Consider the following 18,478-nt stretch of genomic DNA (forward strand, 5'->3'; position numbering starts at 1 on the left):
ACTTCATCTCTGGTGACCACGAGCCTTTGGAACATGGCCTGAAGATCAGCTGTTGCTCTCTTCGGACGTGCTCCTCCCACAGGCTCTGAGACAGCCGCACTAACTGTGCATACTTGATGCCATTTCTTTGTAGCATGTATTGATTTGGGATTGCTGTGAGCTGGGGTGAGATTCACAAATAACAACTAGTTCAAGTAATAGGAAGACTGTTGTGCTCAAAACAGCCTGGCTGACATATTATCAAGGTAGAGAAAGGGATTGGGAAGAAGTCAGATGAGACTTTCTTGATGCAATATGTGAATTCCATCCCAATTTACGATGCTTATTTCTCCCCCTCCCCACTTGACAGGGGACACAGGGTCTATCAGTCCCAGAAGACCAATAGTCCTATGTTCAGGCTTAAGCAATAAGCTGTTGACATGAAGCACCTGTACACTGACAACCTGCTGAACAATTAAAAAATTGGTTAAAGCCTGTCCCAGGAACCCACCCACTCACTCATGCCTGCGCCATCATTCATTATGGAGGGCATTTGGTGGTAGTTTTGCACACCACTGGTGATTTGGAGAGGGAACACAAAGCTGGGGAATGTACCAACCACTGCCCTTAAAGATGTATAATCAAGATCACACAAAGTATTAATACCAATTTATAAAGCCTTGGTAAGACCACACCTCGAATACTGCAGCCAGTTTTGGTCACCATATTACAAAAAAGATGTCGAGAGTTTGGAAAAAAAAATTCAGAGAAGAGCAACTAAGATGATCAAAGGCCTGGAGACCAAAACATACAAAATTTGGGTTTGGCTAGTCTAAAGAAAAGAAGAAATAGGGGAGACATGACAGCAGTATTCCAGTATCTGAGGGGCTGCCACAAGGCAGACGGGGTCAGGTTGTTCACCAGAGCACCAGAGGGAAGGACCAAAAACAATGGTTGGAGACTGATCAAAAAGAGAAGCAATCTAGAACTGAGAAACTTCCTGGCAGTGAGGACAATTAACCAGTGGAACAGCTTACCCCCAGAAATTATGGGCGCTTTTTAAGAAGAGACTGGACAATCACCAGTCTGAGATGATATACTGTAGGTTCTCCTGCTTGAGCAGGGGGCTGGACTAGAAGACCTCCAAGGTTCCTTCCAGATTTCTATTCCATTCCATTCCATTCCATTCCATTCCATTCCATTCCATTCTATTCCTTCACAAACTTTGTTACTGAGGCAGATTAGAGATTAGCTGTCTGTTCAGTGCAAATTATGCTCCTATATTTTTCTGTTGATTCAAGGCTCTGAGATTATATGGCTCAAAGGAACAACCTTGAATCTTGCAATCCTCCAAACTTTCCTACCCCAAGACTGCCATCTTCCAGAGATGTTGGACAATAATTCCTATTACCCAAAATGAGCATGTGGAAATACTGGATGTTGCAGTCCAAGACAATTGAAGGGACCAAGAGAAAATAGGTTTGACATCTCTGTTCTCTCTTCTTACATAATGTAAAGGAAGATAACTAAAATGTTGGTTTTAAAGGAAAATCTCAAATGTACAAATTTCCCTACACATAAGACAGGCCAAGTATCACAGTGGGAAGCTGCAGCTGAAAGTGGTGGAATACTGGGTACAGATGAGGGGAATTCATTGTTACATTCACTGGATTAGAATTTATCAGGTAAATGAACACTTCCTAAATTTGCCGTTAGCATATAAAATTAATCCTTTCAAAATGTGCTAAATTTGCCAAATCCTACAGAAGAGAAACAAATATTATGTTTATAATATATTTTGTTTATATTATAGTGTCTTTCTCTTCTCATATTTTTGTCTTTTGAATCAGGGTTAGAAAGAAGTCTGGCAGGATGGGAATATATTTATAAAATTCTTCCTGCGTTACTGATTTGTTAGCAAATCTCCCTTTGTTTAGAAAATAAACACCAGGGAAGATGCAGGTTTTAGATTTTAGCTAGAATCAGGGAAAGCAAGGTGACTGTTTCATATATGCATGATGAGCCATAAACCAATCAACATCATTTTAGTACAGGCAGCTTTTTACTTAGCACAATTGGGATCAGAATTTCCACTGCTAAACAAGGTGATTCTTTAGTGAGACACATTTGATTTTACAGACTTTTTGCAGCAGTGGTTAAGCAAGCCACTACAGTTGTTAAACAAATCATGTGGTCATTAAGGGAATCCAGCTTCCTTAACTTTTCTTGTGAAAAGCCAGTTGGGAAGGTCACAAATGGTGATTACATGACTCTGGTAAGCTGCAACAGTTGTAAATGTCAGTTGCCAAGCTCCCCAATTCTGATCACGTGACTGTGGAGAAGTATGAGTATCAGTTTAAGTCCTTTTTTCCATACATATCTAGTCAATAAAATGTATGAGTCATCCTTCATACAAGCCCAAAATATTGTCGAGTGCAAACAAAAGGTTAAATTAAAGCTGGATCTCATACAAGCAACAAATAAAATGCTTGGAACAGCTGGGGAGGGCATGGAACAGCTGCAGCAGATCAGTGCCATTACATGCTTGATAAAAGCTGTAGTCACACACGTTAAAATAGAGGTCCCTATTCCTTTAAGACTGCTAGGCATATTTTAAATTCTGAGATATTATGGTTAAATTTGTTAAACAGTTAATGGGTGGTTTACCTATTCTCAAAATGATTTTCACCAGGGCCACATTCAAGTTCTGTGATTATAACAGAACAATAAGACCCTGTGCTACGAAACCGTAAAAGGCAGAAGTCAAAATGCAAATCCTATTTGTGTCGCCACACATTCAGATTCTAGTTTACCAGAATGCAAACACGGCAGCTCCGAATTGTTTTCTCCTATATAAAATTTCTAAAATGTATTTATTTCTGGCAAGCCGACACCACCAGAGTGTTTTATCAATTTCTTTTCTCTTAAAAAAATAGTCATGAGATTCAGAATGGAGCTCTTCAGCATGGTATTTATTTACATCGCATCTTTATTATTTTTTTTATATAAATACCTCAAAATGGCAAACATAACTAATCCTCTTTTTCCCACAACTCTTGTGAGGTGGGTTGGGCAGAGAGAGTGAGTGGTCTAAAAGCAGGGGTAGGCAACCTCGGCTCTTTTATGACTCATGGACTTCAACTCCCAGAATTCCTCAGTCAGCATAGCATAGCTGACTGAGGAATTCTGGGAGTTGAAGTCCATGAGTCATAAAAGAGCCGAGGTTGCCTACCCCTGGTCTAAAGTCACCCAGCCGGTTTTCAAGGCCAATGAAACCAAGGTTTCCTGGTGCTTTCTAATCTGGCGCCTTCATAATCCCGCCTAGACCAAACTGGCAACTTCCCACTTTAAAAAAAAAACAACAACCCAAAAAACCCCCACCCCCACACATTTCTATTCAAGACGTGGGACGGAACGGAAGCCTGGTTATAAAACCCGTGTCCTGAAAAACAAAATAAAATACAAAAAAAAATGTTCCGAGACCCATTCTGGACATTGCAGCATTCAACTATAATTGCCTCACGATGCCGAGGTTCATACAAAACGGTAGACCGCGAATAAGCCCATCTTCCGCGGCTTGCTTGAGATGATGAGCTGGGTTTTTTTTTTTTTTACACGAGGCGCTTGGAAGCTCTTTGCTCTTTTTGCCTTAGGGGCTTGGAAAAGCGCGGCTTTAACCTCCCGCGCAAAACCACAGCCGCCACCAGCAGCCCTCGCCGCCCACGGCCTTTAAGGGGTTAACAGTATACAAAAGACAAGCGGCAAAAGGGCAAAGGCCCGAGGGGGGGGTCTCGTCCGCGGCCCAGCGGCAGTCACGTGACAGAAAGCTCCGACGCCCGGCGCACACCTCTAAGAGCGCGCTCTACCCCGCCCCTACATCTCCGCGTCTCGCATGCGCAGCTGGTCGCAAAGTGCCGCTGCTTTCTTTGTGCGGGCTGAGGGTCTCCGGCCGCCCTCGCGTCAGTCCTGCTGCTTTGAGAAAGGTGCGCGCGGGGAGGGGGAGGGGGCGGGGACGGGGAAAAAAAATAAAAAGGTTCCGCACGGTGACGCAATCAGGTGCCGTAGCCAGAACATCTAAAGGGCGCGTGCCGCAGCGAGAGTTTGGGGGCGACGACTGCAGGTTGGTTTGCGTGGCGGATGGTGCGGGCGGGCAGAATAAGGTTTAATGGTGAAAGACTGGCGGGGTGGGTGGTCGGGTGTTTTTTCTTAACAATAAGGAGGGGCTCCGAGAAGTTAAGTTGAGTGGGGGGGGGGACAAATGGGGGATGGGGGGTGGGGTTGTAGCAGCAACACCAGCAACTTTAACGTCCTTTAAAGGCACTTTGTAGCCGGTTGCATAGACTGCAAAGCAACTCTGGGGTTTGTTTTTATTTCTGCGCGCCTGCGCTTGCTTGCTTCCAAGGATACCAAGGGTAGTTTTTTTTTCACAGCAGCCTTGTAAGGTAGGATGGTAGCTTCTTGTGCTTGTAGGAACGGGCTGGGATTCTCCAGTCAGTATTATGAATGGTACTTGTGGAGTGTTACGGCTCGGCTTACAACCCTTCATTTTAGTGCTCGTTCGAAGTTAGAACGGTACTGAAAAAAAGTGACTTATGACTGTTTTTCGCTCTTATGACCATTGCGGCATCTCTGTGATCGTGCGATTAAAATTCAGGTGGTTGGCAACTGACTCATTTACGATGGTTGCATGCCTCTGGGTCACGTGATCGCTTTTTGCAACCTTTTGACGAGCAAAGTCAATGGGAAAGACAGACTGAGTAACTTAATCATTGCAGTGATTCACTTAACGAGAAAGGTCATAAAATGAGGCAAACCTCACATCACAGATGTTTCACTTAGCAACAGAAAGTTTGGGCTCAATTGTGTTCATAAGTCAAGGACTTACCTGTATTAGCGAGTGTGTTCTATTCTGAGGATGAAGGTTGTCGTAGCCTAACATCTGGAAGAGACCAGAGCCGAGGTAATTGAATTCCCAAGCTCGTTTTTACAGAACAGTCCTAGTGTTCAGGAAGAAATTCTTATTGCAATTCTGCCCTGTCTCTGGTTGCTTCAGTCGGTGGAACATTTAATTGTTTGCGAAGTATATTGATACCTGTAGTCAGTGCCAGTTGTGGTCCTAAATTTTCCTACATTGATGCATTGGGCGGGCTTAATCAGGGGAAAAGTTTATAATCAAAGTATTGTTTTCAGGCAGAAGAATGAACTGAGTCTGCGTTTTGTCTTAGTTTGGAGGCAAAGCAGTGGGTGTTGGGTGAAGAGTTGAAAAGATCCATGTCTTTTTTTCTTTCTCATTCATTTTGTAATAGAAGCTGTGTTGTATCCACAGCAGCTGCATTTCTTCAGTTGCAACTCCCAAGTTGCACAATTCACCGAGTACTTGATACTGCTCGACAGTCCTTACAGAGGCCCCCTTTTCTGGCTCCAGAAATATATCTTCACTCAGATATAGGCCTTCAGATATTTTAATTCTGATAATGCTCTCTTGAGGTTATGGGTACCGTAGTTCAAAATATTGGGTGTCTTTTCCTAGTGACCTAGCCTAATGCTTATCTTGTTCCTAAATAGGATTATAGAATAGAATATATAGAATAATATATATAGAATATTCCTGTGTAAATTTTCCCCCTCTGCTCTACTTTACAGTTCATGTGGGATTACCCTTGACATTAGTTGCAATGGGATCTTTCCACTCGGTGGACGCGAGTAACTATTGCTCCAGGAAGCAGAAAGAGAATGATGAGGATTTGTTGACCAATAAAGATCGAGAAGATGATATTGCCAAGTTTCCGTATGTGGAATTCACTGGGCGGGACAGCATCACTTGCCCCTCCTGCCAAGGCACTGGCTGCATTCCCACAGGTAATTTTTTTGGTTCTTGCTTTTTTTTTAAATTACATTTATATCCCGCCCTTCTCCAAAAGACTCAGGGCGGCTTACAAGCTTAGCAGTAGCCTTCATTCTATGTATATGCCTGCTTGTTAGGGCTTTCACACACACACACCCAAGCGGCATTATTACAAAGTCAGCTTATTGCCCCCAACAATCTGGGTCCTCATTTTACCTACCTGGGAAGGATGGAAGGCTGAGTCAACCTTGAGCCTGGTGGGATGCGAACCTGCACTAATTGCAGGCAGCTGGTGTTACTTAAGGAGGCATCAGCCCACTGCTCCACCAAGGCTTTTGTTGAGTGGTGAGTCCTTTTAGACTTGAGCATTTTATTTTATTTTTTATTTTATTTTATTTCCATTTATATCCCGCCCGTCTCCTAAGACTCAGGGCGGCTTACAAGCTTAGCAGTAGCCTTCATTCTATGTATATGCCTGCTTGTTAGGGCTTTCACACACATTTTGTGATCCTAGCACTCCACTCTTTCCTCACTTCCTACCTTTAGCGTTTCCTGCTGCTGTTTCATGTTTGACCTAAAGATGTAATGATGACATTTGAAGAACAACTTTCTTGTCATATAATTGGATGTTATTTAAAACTTCCTTTCCATTCTGTGATTGGGCTTATCTCTTTGATCTAGCTTGGTTTGCATGTATTCAACCACTTGTTTGCTCTGCAAGGAATCCTTAGCCTGGCGTTTTATCATTTGTTACCGTGACTGACACAAGGAATGATGATGTAATGGGTTGTTTGGAGAAATTTTCTACTTTGTCTTACCTACATGACATGGGGCTGCGTTATTTAAGGGACCGCCTCTCCTTAATTACATCAAGTTGATTAGGGAGTTTAATTGATGGGATCTAAGTGATGGGGCTTTTCTGCTGTGTCACCAATTTATGGAATCCGCTTTCCTGCAAAGTCAGGCTGACATCCCTTTTAACTTTTAACTTTCAAGGCCTGGCTGAGGCCCAGGCACCCAGGGGACTGGCAACATATTGAAATGCCTCCTGGTTAATTAACACATCCTCTTCACCTGACCTCTTTTAAATTTTGCCATACCTTTTATAATTTTAAAGTTTCTAATATTAACATTATTAATAATATTTAGGACTTTGTTGTATGCCATCTCACATGATTGTGAGATAAGCGGCTATATAAATATAAATAAATAAAATCTTCTTAATTCTCTTCCTCCTCCTACCTCGCCCCCATTGATTGCCGCAATCACACAATTACAAATCCCCTTGGGGTTGATGTGCCGGAAATCAAGTCTCTCCTCAAGTAAAAGCTTTGACAGATGTACTTTGACATATCCTTGTGGTATGAAACGCTGCTGTTTTGGACTTGTAAATTGCGGTTTACAATTTAGCATAATGAGTGAAACCAGCCTGGATCTACTCCTGTCAACCTTACATTTCATTTCATTTCATTTTATTTAAATTTAATGCTGCTGGCATTACACGCAATATCTTTTGTCTGGTGCCTGAGACTTAAAATTTCACTAGTATATCACAGTGGCTTAGAGACCTGTTTCATTTTTGCCACATGAATGGAAATCTTGCTTAAGCTATTTCTGTCTGTTTATTTAGATTTAAAAAATCCCCTGGAAGACCATATATGGTGCTCCAGAGAGGTTCTTGTGTTTTACTAAGGTTATTACATGTTGTCTTTTCTTGATATCAAGACAAAAATGTGACTTTTAAAATGATGTGTTTTTCACTTCCGCTCACAATGTGTTTAAAGTAAGACTCTAAAAATGGTCCTTTCTCACAGAGAGGCTGGTACTCAGGGTTATTACTGCTTTTGTCTCCAGAGCAAGCTAACGAACTGGTTGCCTTGATTCCATATCACGATCAAAGGTTAAAACCTTCAAGAACGTAAGTATATAAGAATAATCAATTCCTTTTCTTGTGCAATGTATAGAATTTGAGCGTGCATAAAACCAATGAATGCCCAGCTGAAAAATGACTTTGAATAGCTAGATGTGGAAATGCCCTTGAACAACAAAGAACATCGATTTGACAGGTCTCTGGGGAGAGACATTTTCCAGGACTGAAGTAGGAAGTATTACTTTGGGGAATGAAATTTCATGAAGAGAATATTTCAGATTACAGTTTTTCAACCTTGGCAACTTTAAGATGTCTAGACTTCAACTCCCAGAATTCCCCAGCAACAAGCTGGCTAGGAAATCTGGAAGTCAAAGTTCAGACTACTTGCTAAGGTTGAGAAATACTGCTTTAATTGAAGCGGGACTGAGGACTTGACGTTTCTTCGCACGCTACTGGCATACAGTTTCCACTACCCCTTATATGTTACATAGACTGGGGCTGTTGAGAACTGGAATTAGCAATATAAGAATTCTGGGTTAGAATTTTCATTTTCCTCACTGAAATCTTAATTGAAAATGATCAGTATGAATAAATAAAGCAGGTTTAAGAGTAGTAGTTTGCAATAGAAAATTAAAATAGAGAAGGCTTATCTTTAATTTTAAAAATTCCTTCTTAGCTTTTATCTCCTATGTACTCAGTGAGATTAACTGTGGAAGTGAGAAATTGAAGTCTTAATCACGACATGGGAAATCTAATTTTTGCTTAAAATTGTACCAGGGCCCTGTCCCAAATTGTCTTGGGGGAACAAAAAGTATTTCACGCATTTGTTTTCAGGCTATATGAAATATTTTGTTGGAACATGATTTGCGCCTCCAGAAAAAACTTAAGATGCATTTTAATTTAGAATGCTTCAGCAGATTCCCCTGTACAATAAACTCATTTCCCACATCTTACAATGTCTGATATGCAGACTCAGAATTTTGGAAGTGGTAAACAGCAATGCAGTGTTGAGATGCATTAAAGAATTAAATATTAAGTAGAATGTTCTGTACCAGCCTGCTACCGGCCCTGCAGAAAAGGCAGGGTCAACCCCTTTACAAACGGCAAGAGGCTGGAATTACGCCTGCCAAATTTATAGCTACAAAAACAAACAAGACACGAACCAAGAAACAGGAGCTTTAAGAAACATGAACCATCCGAGCGGTTGCCTTCAGCAAACCAGCCCTCCCAGACATTCCCCTTATATAGAGTTCAGGGCGTGGCTTCTCTCTGCCTCCTTCTGAGAAGCCCCATTGCCTTCCTCTGTTTACTTCTAATTGACTGCTTCTTGCGTCGGGCGTCCTTGAACAGGGCCAGCTGTGGGTCATCTTCATCCACACTGTCAGGCTCACACAGCTGGGTCTCCGTGGTGACCAAGTGGGAGGAGCCTGGCTGAGGGCTATCATCAGCAAGATCTTCAACCCCCTCAGCAAGGTCTTCAACACCCCCCTCCTCCTCTGAGTCATCCGACCCAACTGCCGAACCCACAGGCTGACCCTGAATCACAACATAGAATGCCTTCCAGTTCTATAGCTAGGTGGAACATGGAATCTTTTGCGATATGGAGCAAGATCTGCCTGCAGGGTCTGAGCCCATCAAATTGCCTGGACTATTTATTGGCTTTTGTCTTCTGCAGGAAGCTCTACGTCTCTGTGTCAGTGCTGCTCTGTCTTCTGGCATCAGGGTTGGTGGTCTTCTTTCTCTTTCCACATTCAGTGCTTGTGGATGACAATGGCATCAAGGTGGTTACAGTCTGGTTTGATGAAAAAAACTCCCTAGTCATTCTTGCCATCACGGTAAGGTCCAATACACTGACTTCATAAAGTTAGATGATCGGGGCAACTGGAAATCTGTTTTTCAGCAGTTTTTCCTTTCTCTCTCCTGTCCATAGGCTACCCTTCGGATCCGGAATTCCAATTTCTATTCCGTAGCAGTGACCAGCTTGTCCAGTCAGGTGCAATACATGAACACTGTGGTTGGGACCCAACAGATCAACAATGTTACTCGTATCCAGCCACTGAGTGATCAGCTAGTATGGCAATTATTTTACATGAAACTAAGACCTATGGAGAGAGGGACTAGGTGGGGCGAGAATAGATAATCTTGTGCCTTGGGGGGAAGGGGTGGGGGTTCCCGACCTTGGCATCTTTAAGACGCGTGGACTTCAACTCCTAGAATTTCCCAGCCAGCCGTGATAGGGAATTCTGGGAGTTCAAGTTCATGTGTCTTAGAGTTGCCAAGATTGGGAATACCTGCTCTAGTGAAAGACAATTTAGCCCCTAAAAGAATCAGTGTCCCCATGGACGCCTCTGTTGGCTCCTTGCAATATGAGATTTATTTTTAAATTATTTTACTGGAAAGTCAATAAATGGGAAACTTGGAATCTCCAAGGTGCTAATGATCTGTGGCCACCAAAAATTGTGCTGTAAGATGACTAGCCCTACATTTTTTAAAAAATACTAAAGAATGTCTCTTGACTCAAATTAGACTCCATATTTATTCTGAAAAGCGATGCCTAACTTTATTTGTTGTCTCCTCCCCCCACCCCCTTAAAGAGAGGAAGATAATTGAAGGTTGAGAGCATGTGGGGACATGGGTGCCTTGATGTTTGGAGGGGTTTTTTTGTGACTGGCACCGCCTCCGGAGCTCTGGACGGCCCCTGACCTTCGGTCTTTCTGCTGTGACCTGAAGACTTGGTTATTCCAACAATCGGGTCTGGACTGACTATGTTTTTTAAATTTGGCTTTTATTGAGTTAAATTGTCATGTATCTATTATATTTATTGTTTAATTCTTTTTTAAATTTTGTATTCCATGTTTCTTACATTTTTTGTTGTGAGTTGCCCTGAGTCCTTAGGGAGAAGGGTGGCATATAAATTCAATAAATCTAATCTAATCTAATCTAATCTAATCCACTATGGCAACCACTTTGTGAAGAAGCAAGTGCTTGCTTCAAAGTCCTTTACTGTTGCTGGCTTATAGTTAATTCACAACTTGTGTTTCTCCAGGTGAATTTCACCATGAAAGCTGAAATGGGTGGACCTTATGTATAGTGAGTGATATGTGTTTTTGGCATTTGAAGTGTAATGAAGAAATACAATATTTGCTGTGAGATAGGTGCCACTGCTAGGTTCCCTAATAAAGTTTCAGCTACCTAATCTTGTATCTGCAGTAGAACTATGGCAGCTCCTTCTAGGCTAGAGGGCTAGTGCAGGGGTGTCAAACTCAATTTCATTGAGGGCCGCATCAGCATTGTGGTTGCCCTCAAGGGGCTGGGTGGGTATGGCCAGGGTGGGTGCAGCCTACTGGGTGGGCGCAGCTGGAGTGCGTATGGCCTACTGGGTGGGCATGGCCAGCTCTACATCATTGGCATCAAGGGTGCCTATGGGGGCCTGGACAGGAGTGGGACAGATCTGAGGGTCTCTGGCAGGAGGAGGGTCTCTGGGCCAGGGCCAAGGCAGTGAGAACCGTTCCCTCACTGTTTCCAGGATGGCTTCGGGGGCCACATGAAACCACTTCGCGGGCCGGATCTGGCCCCCGGGCCTTGTGTTTGACATGTCTGGGCTAGTGGATGGCATAATTTATGTGTAAGCTTTCACTTATGTTCTAGATTTCCAAGTATCATTTGTTCTTATTCCCATTTGGCCAAATTTAAAAAAACTTTTTCTTTGCATGCTTCCATGTCAAATACAGAAAATTAGGAGTTAACTTCTAGATACTTCAGAAGCCATAATCATTCTCATTGCTTTCTCAAACCACTGGAAGAACCCAACCTTTTTTTTAAAAAAATATTTTAATTGTATGAATGGTCTGAAAAGTATGTGTAGAGTATTTTCCTAGTTGTTCCAAAAGAAAACGTATTCCTAAAAAGATGTTTGCTGTGTCATTCTGCTACTGTTAAATGGTATCTCTACTAAATGTTGCACAGTCATATCCTGCATGTATTTTTTTTAAAAAAATGTTGTTTTAGTGCTAGTGAGCTTCATGATTGGAAGTGAAAACTGAATACCGCAACACGTTGTGACTGATTTAACAAAAATCTCCTTAGGTATAAAAAATAGTCTAGAATCTAACTAAAGATAAAAACAGATTTGGCAATAAAATCTGCTCAAGCTTAAATTCAAAAGGCACTGGCTGTACAACGTTCTGGTTATAGAACAATAGTTTTAAGATTTCTTGCATCATTTAGTTTCTAAATATTTTAAGATTTTGTGATTTTTCTCTCTTTTAGTTTCTTCTGCACATTACCAAAGATCCGAGTGCACAATATTGTGATTTTCATGAGGTGTGTAATTTTTACAGATTTTTTCCCCATCCTCCTTCTTTTTTATATTTCCAAATATAAATCCATAACTAGTCTTCTAGTATTGGGGGGGGCAGTCACTTTTTCTTAATCTCCAGAACCTCCTTTAATAATTCTGCTGATTTTAGATATCACAGTTGCCAAAAGCTGGCATTATTATGGCTTGCTCTTTTTATTTAAAAAAAAACTGGAAAACCCAATTGAACTGTTGTGTATATTCCGGATTAGTCTTTAACACATTTATAATAAAAAAACTCTCTCCAAAAATAACAATCCTCTCCTCCCACATTTAATGCCTTTTCCTTACTGCTTTTTTATAAAAACACCTAGTGAACAACCCAGGCTTGCTAGGAACACACATAGAGGGTTTTTTCAGATTTTTTATATGTCAGTAGGTCCCAGATTAGTCTCTAAACCTGACCACCGCCTTGCCTAGCAAACTTGCGTTTTGCTAAACTATTTTCTGGCTTCTGAAGGGGAAGAGTGGAGTTGCAGGAAATTTCAACCAGGTGAGGAGTCTATGCCCCTCTAGATCTTGTTGGTTTTTAATTCCTACTCTCTTTGGTCTCCCTGGCAAATGGTAAAAGATGCTGGCAATGGTAGATTCCCTTCCTTTAACTTTAAATGGAGATAGTTTTATTGATACATACAATGTTGCCCTGGAACTTTGCAGATGGTTTTTGATTGCAGCTTGAGCATTGTCCAGTGTGGAGCTGCTGTATTTGTATGTTGAATAATACAAACATTCTGGCTCATAATTTAATATGTCGCTATAGGTTGTGAGGACGCCGCTTACTTTTTTTGGTTTATTAAAAAAAAGGTTTCATCTTTTTCTGTTGTTTCTGCCTTTCAGAACCTCAGTGAAAATCTCTTACATCGGCCACATATCTCAAAGTTCCTTGGAGACCTACAATTACGTTGACTGTGGCGCCAACTTCACAGCTGCCCATTCTGGCCCTTAACCCCCAATTTTGGAAGATGAAGCTCAAGAGAAGGGCAGCTACATATCCTGGTGGTCCTAACCAACTGGTTCCCATTACTGTGTAACTTACGATGGAATTTGTGTCTTTGTTTTGAGAGAGGCTGTTTTAGCCCTTGGCAAAATGAAAAGGCTGGGTATGTAGCCTTCCACAATTTTGCATGGACAGTTGGGCTGTGCCTTGGTGCTGCTTTGAAGAGGATTTGCTTAATCCCAGTCCCCACGTTCTCTTCAGATGCTAGTTTGTGCTTTTCTTGTTATTTCTCATTGACTGACTGCTTCTTAATAGGATTTGTCATACTTACAAGTTTTCCCATTAAAATTTAAGAAGGGATGAGTTTCTGAAAACGTTTGGCTGGACTACTAACCATGAAACATATTTCAACAATGACCTGACGTAGTTACTGCCAATAAGGGAGCTATTGTACAAAGGGAAATAATCTTGAATACGATTTCTGTGTACTCTTTAAAACTTCTGCCTTGCTTATTGTCAGATAAAGCAAGAATATGCATCCACTGAAACATCTGAATGTAGCAAGTTGCACTCTTTATATGTGAGATTCCTAGAAATATATTGTCTTTTCATTGATATAACTTCTAAAAACTATTTTCATGGTTCTGTGCACAGCATTCTAAAGAGCACATGATTGAATTAAGAATTCTCACATTTGCTGAATCTACAGTCTTTTGATTTTCTTTGCGTTTAAGAATGAGCATCATGGAAGGACTTCAGATTTTTACAGAACCAGTGAGCACTTTTTAATCTTTGGATCTCCAAAGTCTCTGAATTTGAGATTATGGTGGTTTAAAGGTAAAGGTAAAGGTTCCCCTGCACATGCATGCTAGTCGTTTCTGACTCTAGGGGCTGATGCTCATCTCTGTTTCAAAGCCGAAGAGCCAGCGCTTGTCCGAAGACGTCTCCGTGGTCATGTGGCCGGCATGACTAGACGCCAAAGGCGCACGGAACGCTGTTACCTTCCCACCGTAGTGGTCCCTATTTTTCTACTTGCATTTTTACGTGCTTTCGAACTAGGTTGGCAGAAGCTGGGATGAGTAACAGGCGCTCACTCTGCTACGCGGCACTCGGGATTCGACCCGCCAAACTGCCGACCTTCTGATCGACAAGCTCAGCGTCTTAACCCACTGAGCTGGCCTTTATTATTAGCCACAGAAGAGTTTGATTGTGCAGATTTTGGTAGGGTTGGGAATATTTGGTTTTCAACAAAAAGAGATTGATCTTAGTGTTGCTGTGTAGTACAACCTCTTAAAAAGATTAGTGTGGGATATACATTTAAAAGTAACACTGGAATTGGGCAAAGATATGTCTTTAGGAAATAATCCTAATTTTTCAAATACCAACTGCTGCAGTTCATCTTTAAAAAAATTTAAGTGTCCTAACTCATCTGCTACGGTCTCTTGAAGAAGAAAAAGAAACCTATTTAAACTTGAAGTAAATTTTAAATTTTATTTTTTACTCTTTCAATGATGGGGGAATTTATGTTCATTTAGAATCTGTATTTTTTCAGTTTGGCAGAGTGGATTCCTAAAATGAAGAATAAACCCTTAAACCTCCTCATTTGAGGAGTCTTCTGGTTTTTTCTTTTATCCAAATGGATTTTTTTTAAATTTTAAGGGGCTAATGGAGACACAGAAGGAGCCATTTCAGGACTGACACTAAGCAGCAGGTGCAAATAAAAACCACTGAATGTGAAGTCTGTTAGGGTGAGGAGGCCGACAACCACTTGTAACTGCAATGGATTATTGCTCGGTGGCATTCCCTCCTCCCAAAATAAGTCTTAATCTACTTGTTTCACCACATTTCCTAGCTACCAACTCAATTTACAGATCATCAGTTACCATACTTTAAATGAAGATGCAGTAAAACCTCAATTCAGCAGACTTGTGAGGCGATGGATAACGTTTTTGTGTCACCCACAAATAACGACAAAAGCCCGTTTCTGAAGCAGTCTGGAAAACCGTCACACAAGTGTCACACGAATTGTGTAAATCGATGGAAATGACATTCTGGAGTTAATGGACAACCCCTCCCCCTCTCGTCTATTAAATTGAGGTTTTCCTGCAATGGACCATTCATGCAGCAGTTCACAAATGAAGGCATTGCGATAGCATTGCGATAGCAAGAACAGGTGAGAATGGCTAGAAGGAGAAGGATTTATCATGCAGCGGACGCATTTGAATATGTGGTGGACGAAGTTCTCATGGACCTAGATGTGCTTAGTTGCCTCTGTCTAATGCTACAGCAAGACACCAACAGGAGCTAAGTAATAAGGGGTAAAGCCATATAAGTTAAGCAAATGCTCTTAGGAATCTTCCTGCTCAACTATTTGCCGAGTTTTGTTTTGCTTTACTTCTGTCATCTTAAACGCTAGATTTGATGCAGCAGGAGATGATCAAGTGGAATTAGAGAGTATTGTCGTTTTCTCGTGGACTCCTGGGAACATAGAAGGGCTTCTGAGATCACCTGAATATGTCCCTAGCTTGCATTTGACCAATGGTTACAAACTCTGTCGCTATCAGTTTCCTCCTCTTCTCCTTCCCAGCATAGTAATTTCCAAAGGGCCCAATATTTACTTTCTACCAAATGCTCTTCCTTATTGGCTGCTGCTGTAAAGAGGAAAAAAACAAAAACACGGAAATATTCCCACCCACTTGCAATCCAACTCTGGAGAGCTATCACAAGAAGGAATAATAAGTCACTGTTATTACATCTTCTTACATTGTCACATACTTACAAGGTACAATCCAAGAGATTACAACAGCTGCACAGGGCCAATATTAGCTCTGGCACTTCCACACCCCTCCCCCCACTTCCGCCCACCTTACATTTTGAACCCCAAGTCTGGGGCTTGCACAAGTGGCTCCCCCAGGAACTTGTGCTGAACTGCCAGCCCCCAAAGCATAAATTACATTCAGTGTTGACAGGTCAATGCCCCCTTCCTCCCTTCTAACCCTCAAGGCTGGATTCAAAAGTGCTTGGAAGCCAGGATGCACAGTTGGTTCCCTTCCCAACAGCCTGCCACGCTCATCCATGGCAACAATGTGGGCATATAACTGTCCTCTTGGGACCAGGCCCAATGGATTCCATCTCACAGCTAAGGGACGTGGATCTCGTGCAACACAATTGCCAGTACATTCAAGAACTTGTTCAGATTCAGAAGGGCCAAGAAAGCCCGAGGTGTCATTAAGAGGTGATGTGGCCTGGCTGGGCTTGTGCCCTTGCCCGCGTGTCCAGTTCTAATGGCACAAACCAGTGGCCAGAGGAATGAGATCAGGCTGGATTTGACCAGAGGTCAGTGGGATGGAGCCGGCTATAGTAGCGGCTGCTCCAGCCCAGGTCTGTCCACGCTGGGGAGGGAGGATTAATTGCATTACCCTGATCACAGATTTGAAATAAAGCCTGAGACCACATCACTCGTCACAACCACGCAGATGCCCCTGCCACAAAAGTGGAGACGAGGCCTGTAAACACTTGCACCAGGAGAGCTGCCAAACTAGAAACAGAAGAAAGAGTGGGAAGGATTTTATCCTTCTCGAAATGAAGCCATAAACTAGGACAAAAGTCAGAAAGGGGAGATAATACTGGGGCGAGTGAAGAAAGGAGCTTTTTACAAATGTTCCTTCATTTCTTTCTTTTTCTTTCTTTTTTTTAAAAAAAGGACTCTTGCTTTTAACAGCCAGGCTCTGTGATGCTTTGGAAGAACTCCCTCTCTGGCTGCTCGGCATGTATAGCTTCAGGAGGAGGTTCAGCATCCATAAAAAGTGGCCTTGTTGAATTCCTCAGAGATGCCCAGCGTTGCCCTCACCGTGGCTGAGCCCCCTCCCCCACCCCTCTTGGCCCGCAACCAGCTGCCTCAACCACTTGCAACCTCCTCTCAGCCTTCCGTAAGAGTGAAAAGATTTCTAGGAGGAGGAGGAGGCGCCCTGGGGCCTTCCAAGGAGCGTAAGACATAACAGCTATTTCAGTGCAACAATCAGGCACCGGACCTGAGGAAAGTTAGCAGAAAGAACGTGTTTCAGTGCGGCTTGAAGAAGGGAGTGTGCTTGGTGTTTACGAGTGATAGCAGGGTGATCCTGAGTCTTAAGACTAAAGGGGTCTTGGCAAGGCAATAGGTGGAGACTGCTGCTAATTGGTGTCTTGGCCTAATTCATTCGGTCCCACTCCCCCCCCCCCGACCTGGGCAGGTCGGGTATGGGTGGCCATCACAATTGCCTCACGACATTTCCAATTAAAATGCTTCGCAAAACAGGCGTTAAGGAGCTGTGCCTGCTAAATAAAGATACCTTCTCTCTCTTGGATAAAGAAAAAAAATGCCCCCGAAGAATCAGTAGGTGCTTTTACTGCCCGGGTAAGTTAGGGTGCTGTTGTGGTTGAGTTTTTTTTTCTCTCCCACTCTTGCTCAATTCTTTCAGAGGCGGGAAAAGTCTGCCTTCTAGAAGAGAGAACCCAGTTTGTTGAAAGGGCAAGGGAAACCGAGTGACGGAAACGGGATTCTCCATGAAATACATGTTTTCCACATGCCCATCCACACTGGATTTGAGCAAGCATCTTCACTCCTGTTTTTGTACACATTCCTGCCTAGAAATGAAGGAGGCTGGCCTACAGCTCCTTTAGTGTGACACAGCTCAAGTGCATTCACTAAGCCCGGTACCCTGACATGAGGAGGAGGAGGAGGGGGGGGGTTTCACTTAAGCCAACTAAGTGACACAAAGATTCCCTTCCCTCAGTGCTATTGTTGTGACAAACTCTCTTGGACCCTTCAACACTCCACCCCCGTATTGTCGTGTTTTGGGGGTCCGTGGAAGTAGTGCAGTTCAGTCACCAACCGCTCCAGTAATGCTGATTTACATTCCGCCTTCAATACTTCTTACAAACCCAGAAAGAAAGGGGGAAGCCGACCCCACGTAAAGACTTGTCCCTCTCATTTCCCAAAGTCTTAATTGGGAAGACGACAACATCAGCCCAGGTCCTAATTCTTCACTCCAAATACTGGGACGCATTGCTCTCGGTTCTCTGTGGGCTTCCCCGATGACCTGTCTGAAGAGACAGCTGTCACTCAGGACATCAGCAGAGCAGCTCAAGGCCTGGCAGTAGAGAGACCTGTGAGAGAATGAGGTGGTCTTGGTGATGGCAGCTTATGCCAAGCAGAACCACTGAAGCTGGGCTCTGGATGGGAACCACCACCTCCTGTGCATGACAGAAGTCATGATCCGTGCTCCTTTGGCATTACAGTCCAGATGCCAGAGGGGAGTGGGATCTCCTTAAGGAGAGGAGGCATCAGTCACTGCACCCATGTTGGCACCATTGGGATGGGGAAGAGGCTCCCCCTGGCATGCTACACCAGGGCAGTTCGGGCCTCGGTCCTTCCCATGCTGGCACTGCTGCTTTTCCGGCGCAGGCCTGGGGTGGCAATAGTGCTGTAGCCTTCATTTGGGCAACCATGTT

General features: G+C 42.9%; 2 protein-coding genes across 2 annotated transcripts in view; one reads left to right on the forward strand and one right to left on the reverse strand.

The window, feature by feature from the left end:
- Positions 1-3,900: 3,900 nt before the first annotated feature.
- On the forward strand, positions 3,901-16,673 carry TMEM106C (transmembrane protein 106C). The gene is made up of 8 exons (XM_083353683.1): positions 3,901-4,099; positions 5,623-5,838; positions 7,679-7,742; positions 9,370-9,529; positions 9,625-9,765; positions 10,741-10,784; positions 11,964-12,017; positions 12,889-16,673. Exons 2-8 carry the CDS (start codon positions 5,655-5,657, stop codon positions 12,995-12,997), a joined length of 756 nt encoding a protein of 251 aa, XP_083209809.1. The 5' UTR covers positions 3,901-4,099; positions 5,623-5,654; the 3' UTR covers positions 12,998-16,673.
- Positions 16,674-16,812: 139 nt separating this feature from the next.
- Positions 16,813-18,478, reverse strand: part of AGAP2 (ArfGAP with GTPase domain, ankyrin repeat and PH domain 2) — an 88,082-nt gene continuing 86,416 nt past the window's right edge. The window contains 1 exon segment of the mRNA XM_083353437.1: positions 16,813-18,470. Within this exon segment, the coding sequence (XP_083209563.1) occupies positions 18,369-18,470 (102 nt within the window). The 3' untranslated portion in view covers positions 16,813-18,368.

This window comes from Vipera ursinii, assembly GCF_947247035.1.
Source record: "Vipera ursinii genome assembly, chromosome: 2".
NCBI lineage: Eukaryota > Metazoa > Chordata > Lepidosauria > Squamata > Viperidae > Vipera > Vipera ursinii.

Bases quoted from the DNA above. Each gene is read 5' to 3' on its own strand.
- TMEM106C (XM_083353683.1), top strand. From the start codon at position 5,655: ATGGGATCTTTCCACTCGGTGGACGCGAGTAACTATTGCTCCAGGAAG. The intron at 5,839-7,678 runs GTAATTTTTTTG...TTTTGTCTCCAG, and splicing joins CACTGGCTGCATTCCCACAG to AGCAAGCTAACGAACTGGTT. The intron at 10,785-11,963 runs GTGAGTGATATG...TCTCTCTTTTAG, and splicing joins ATGGGTGGACCTTATGTATA to TTTCTTCTGCACATTACCAA.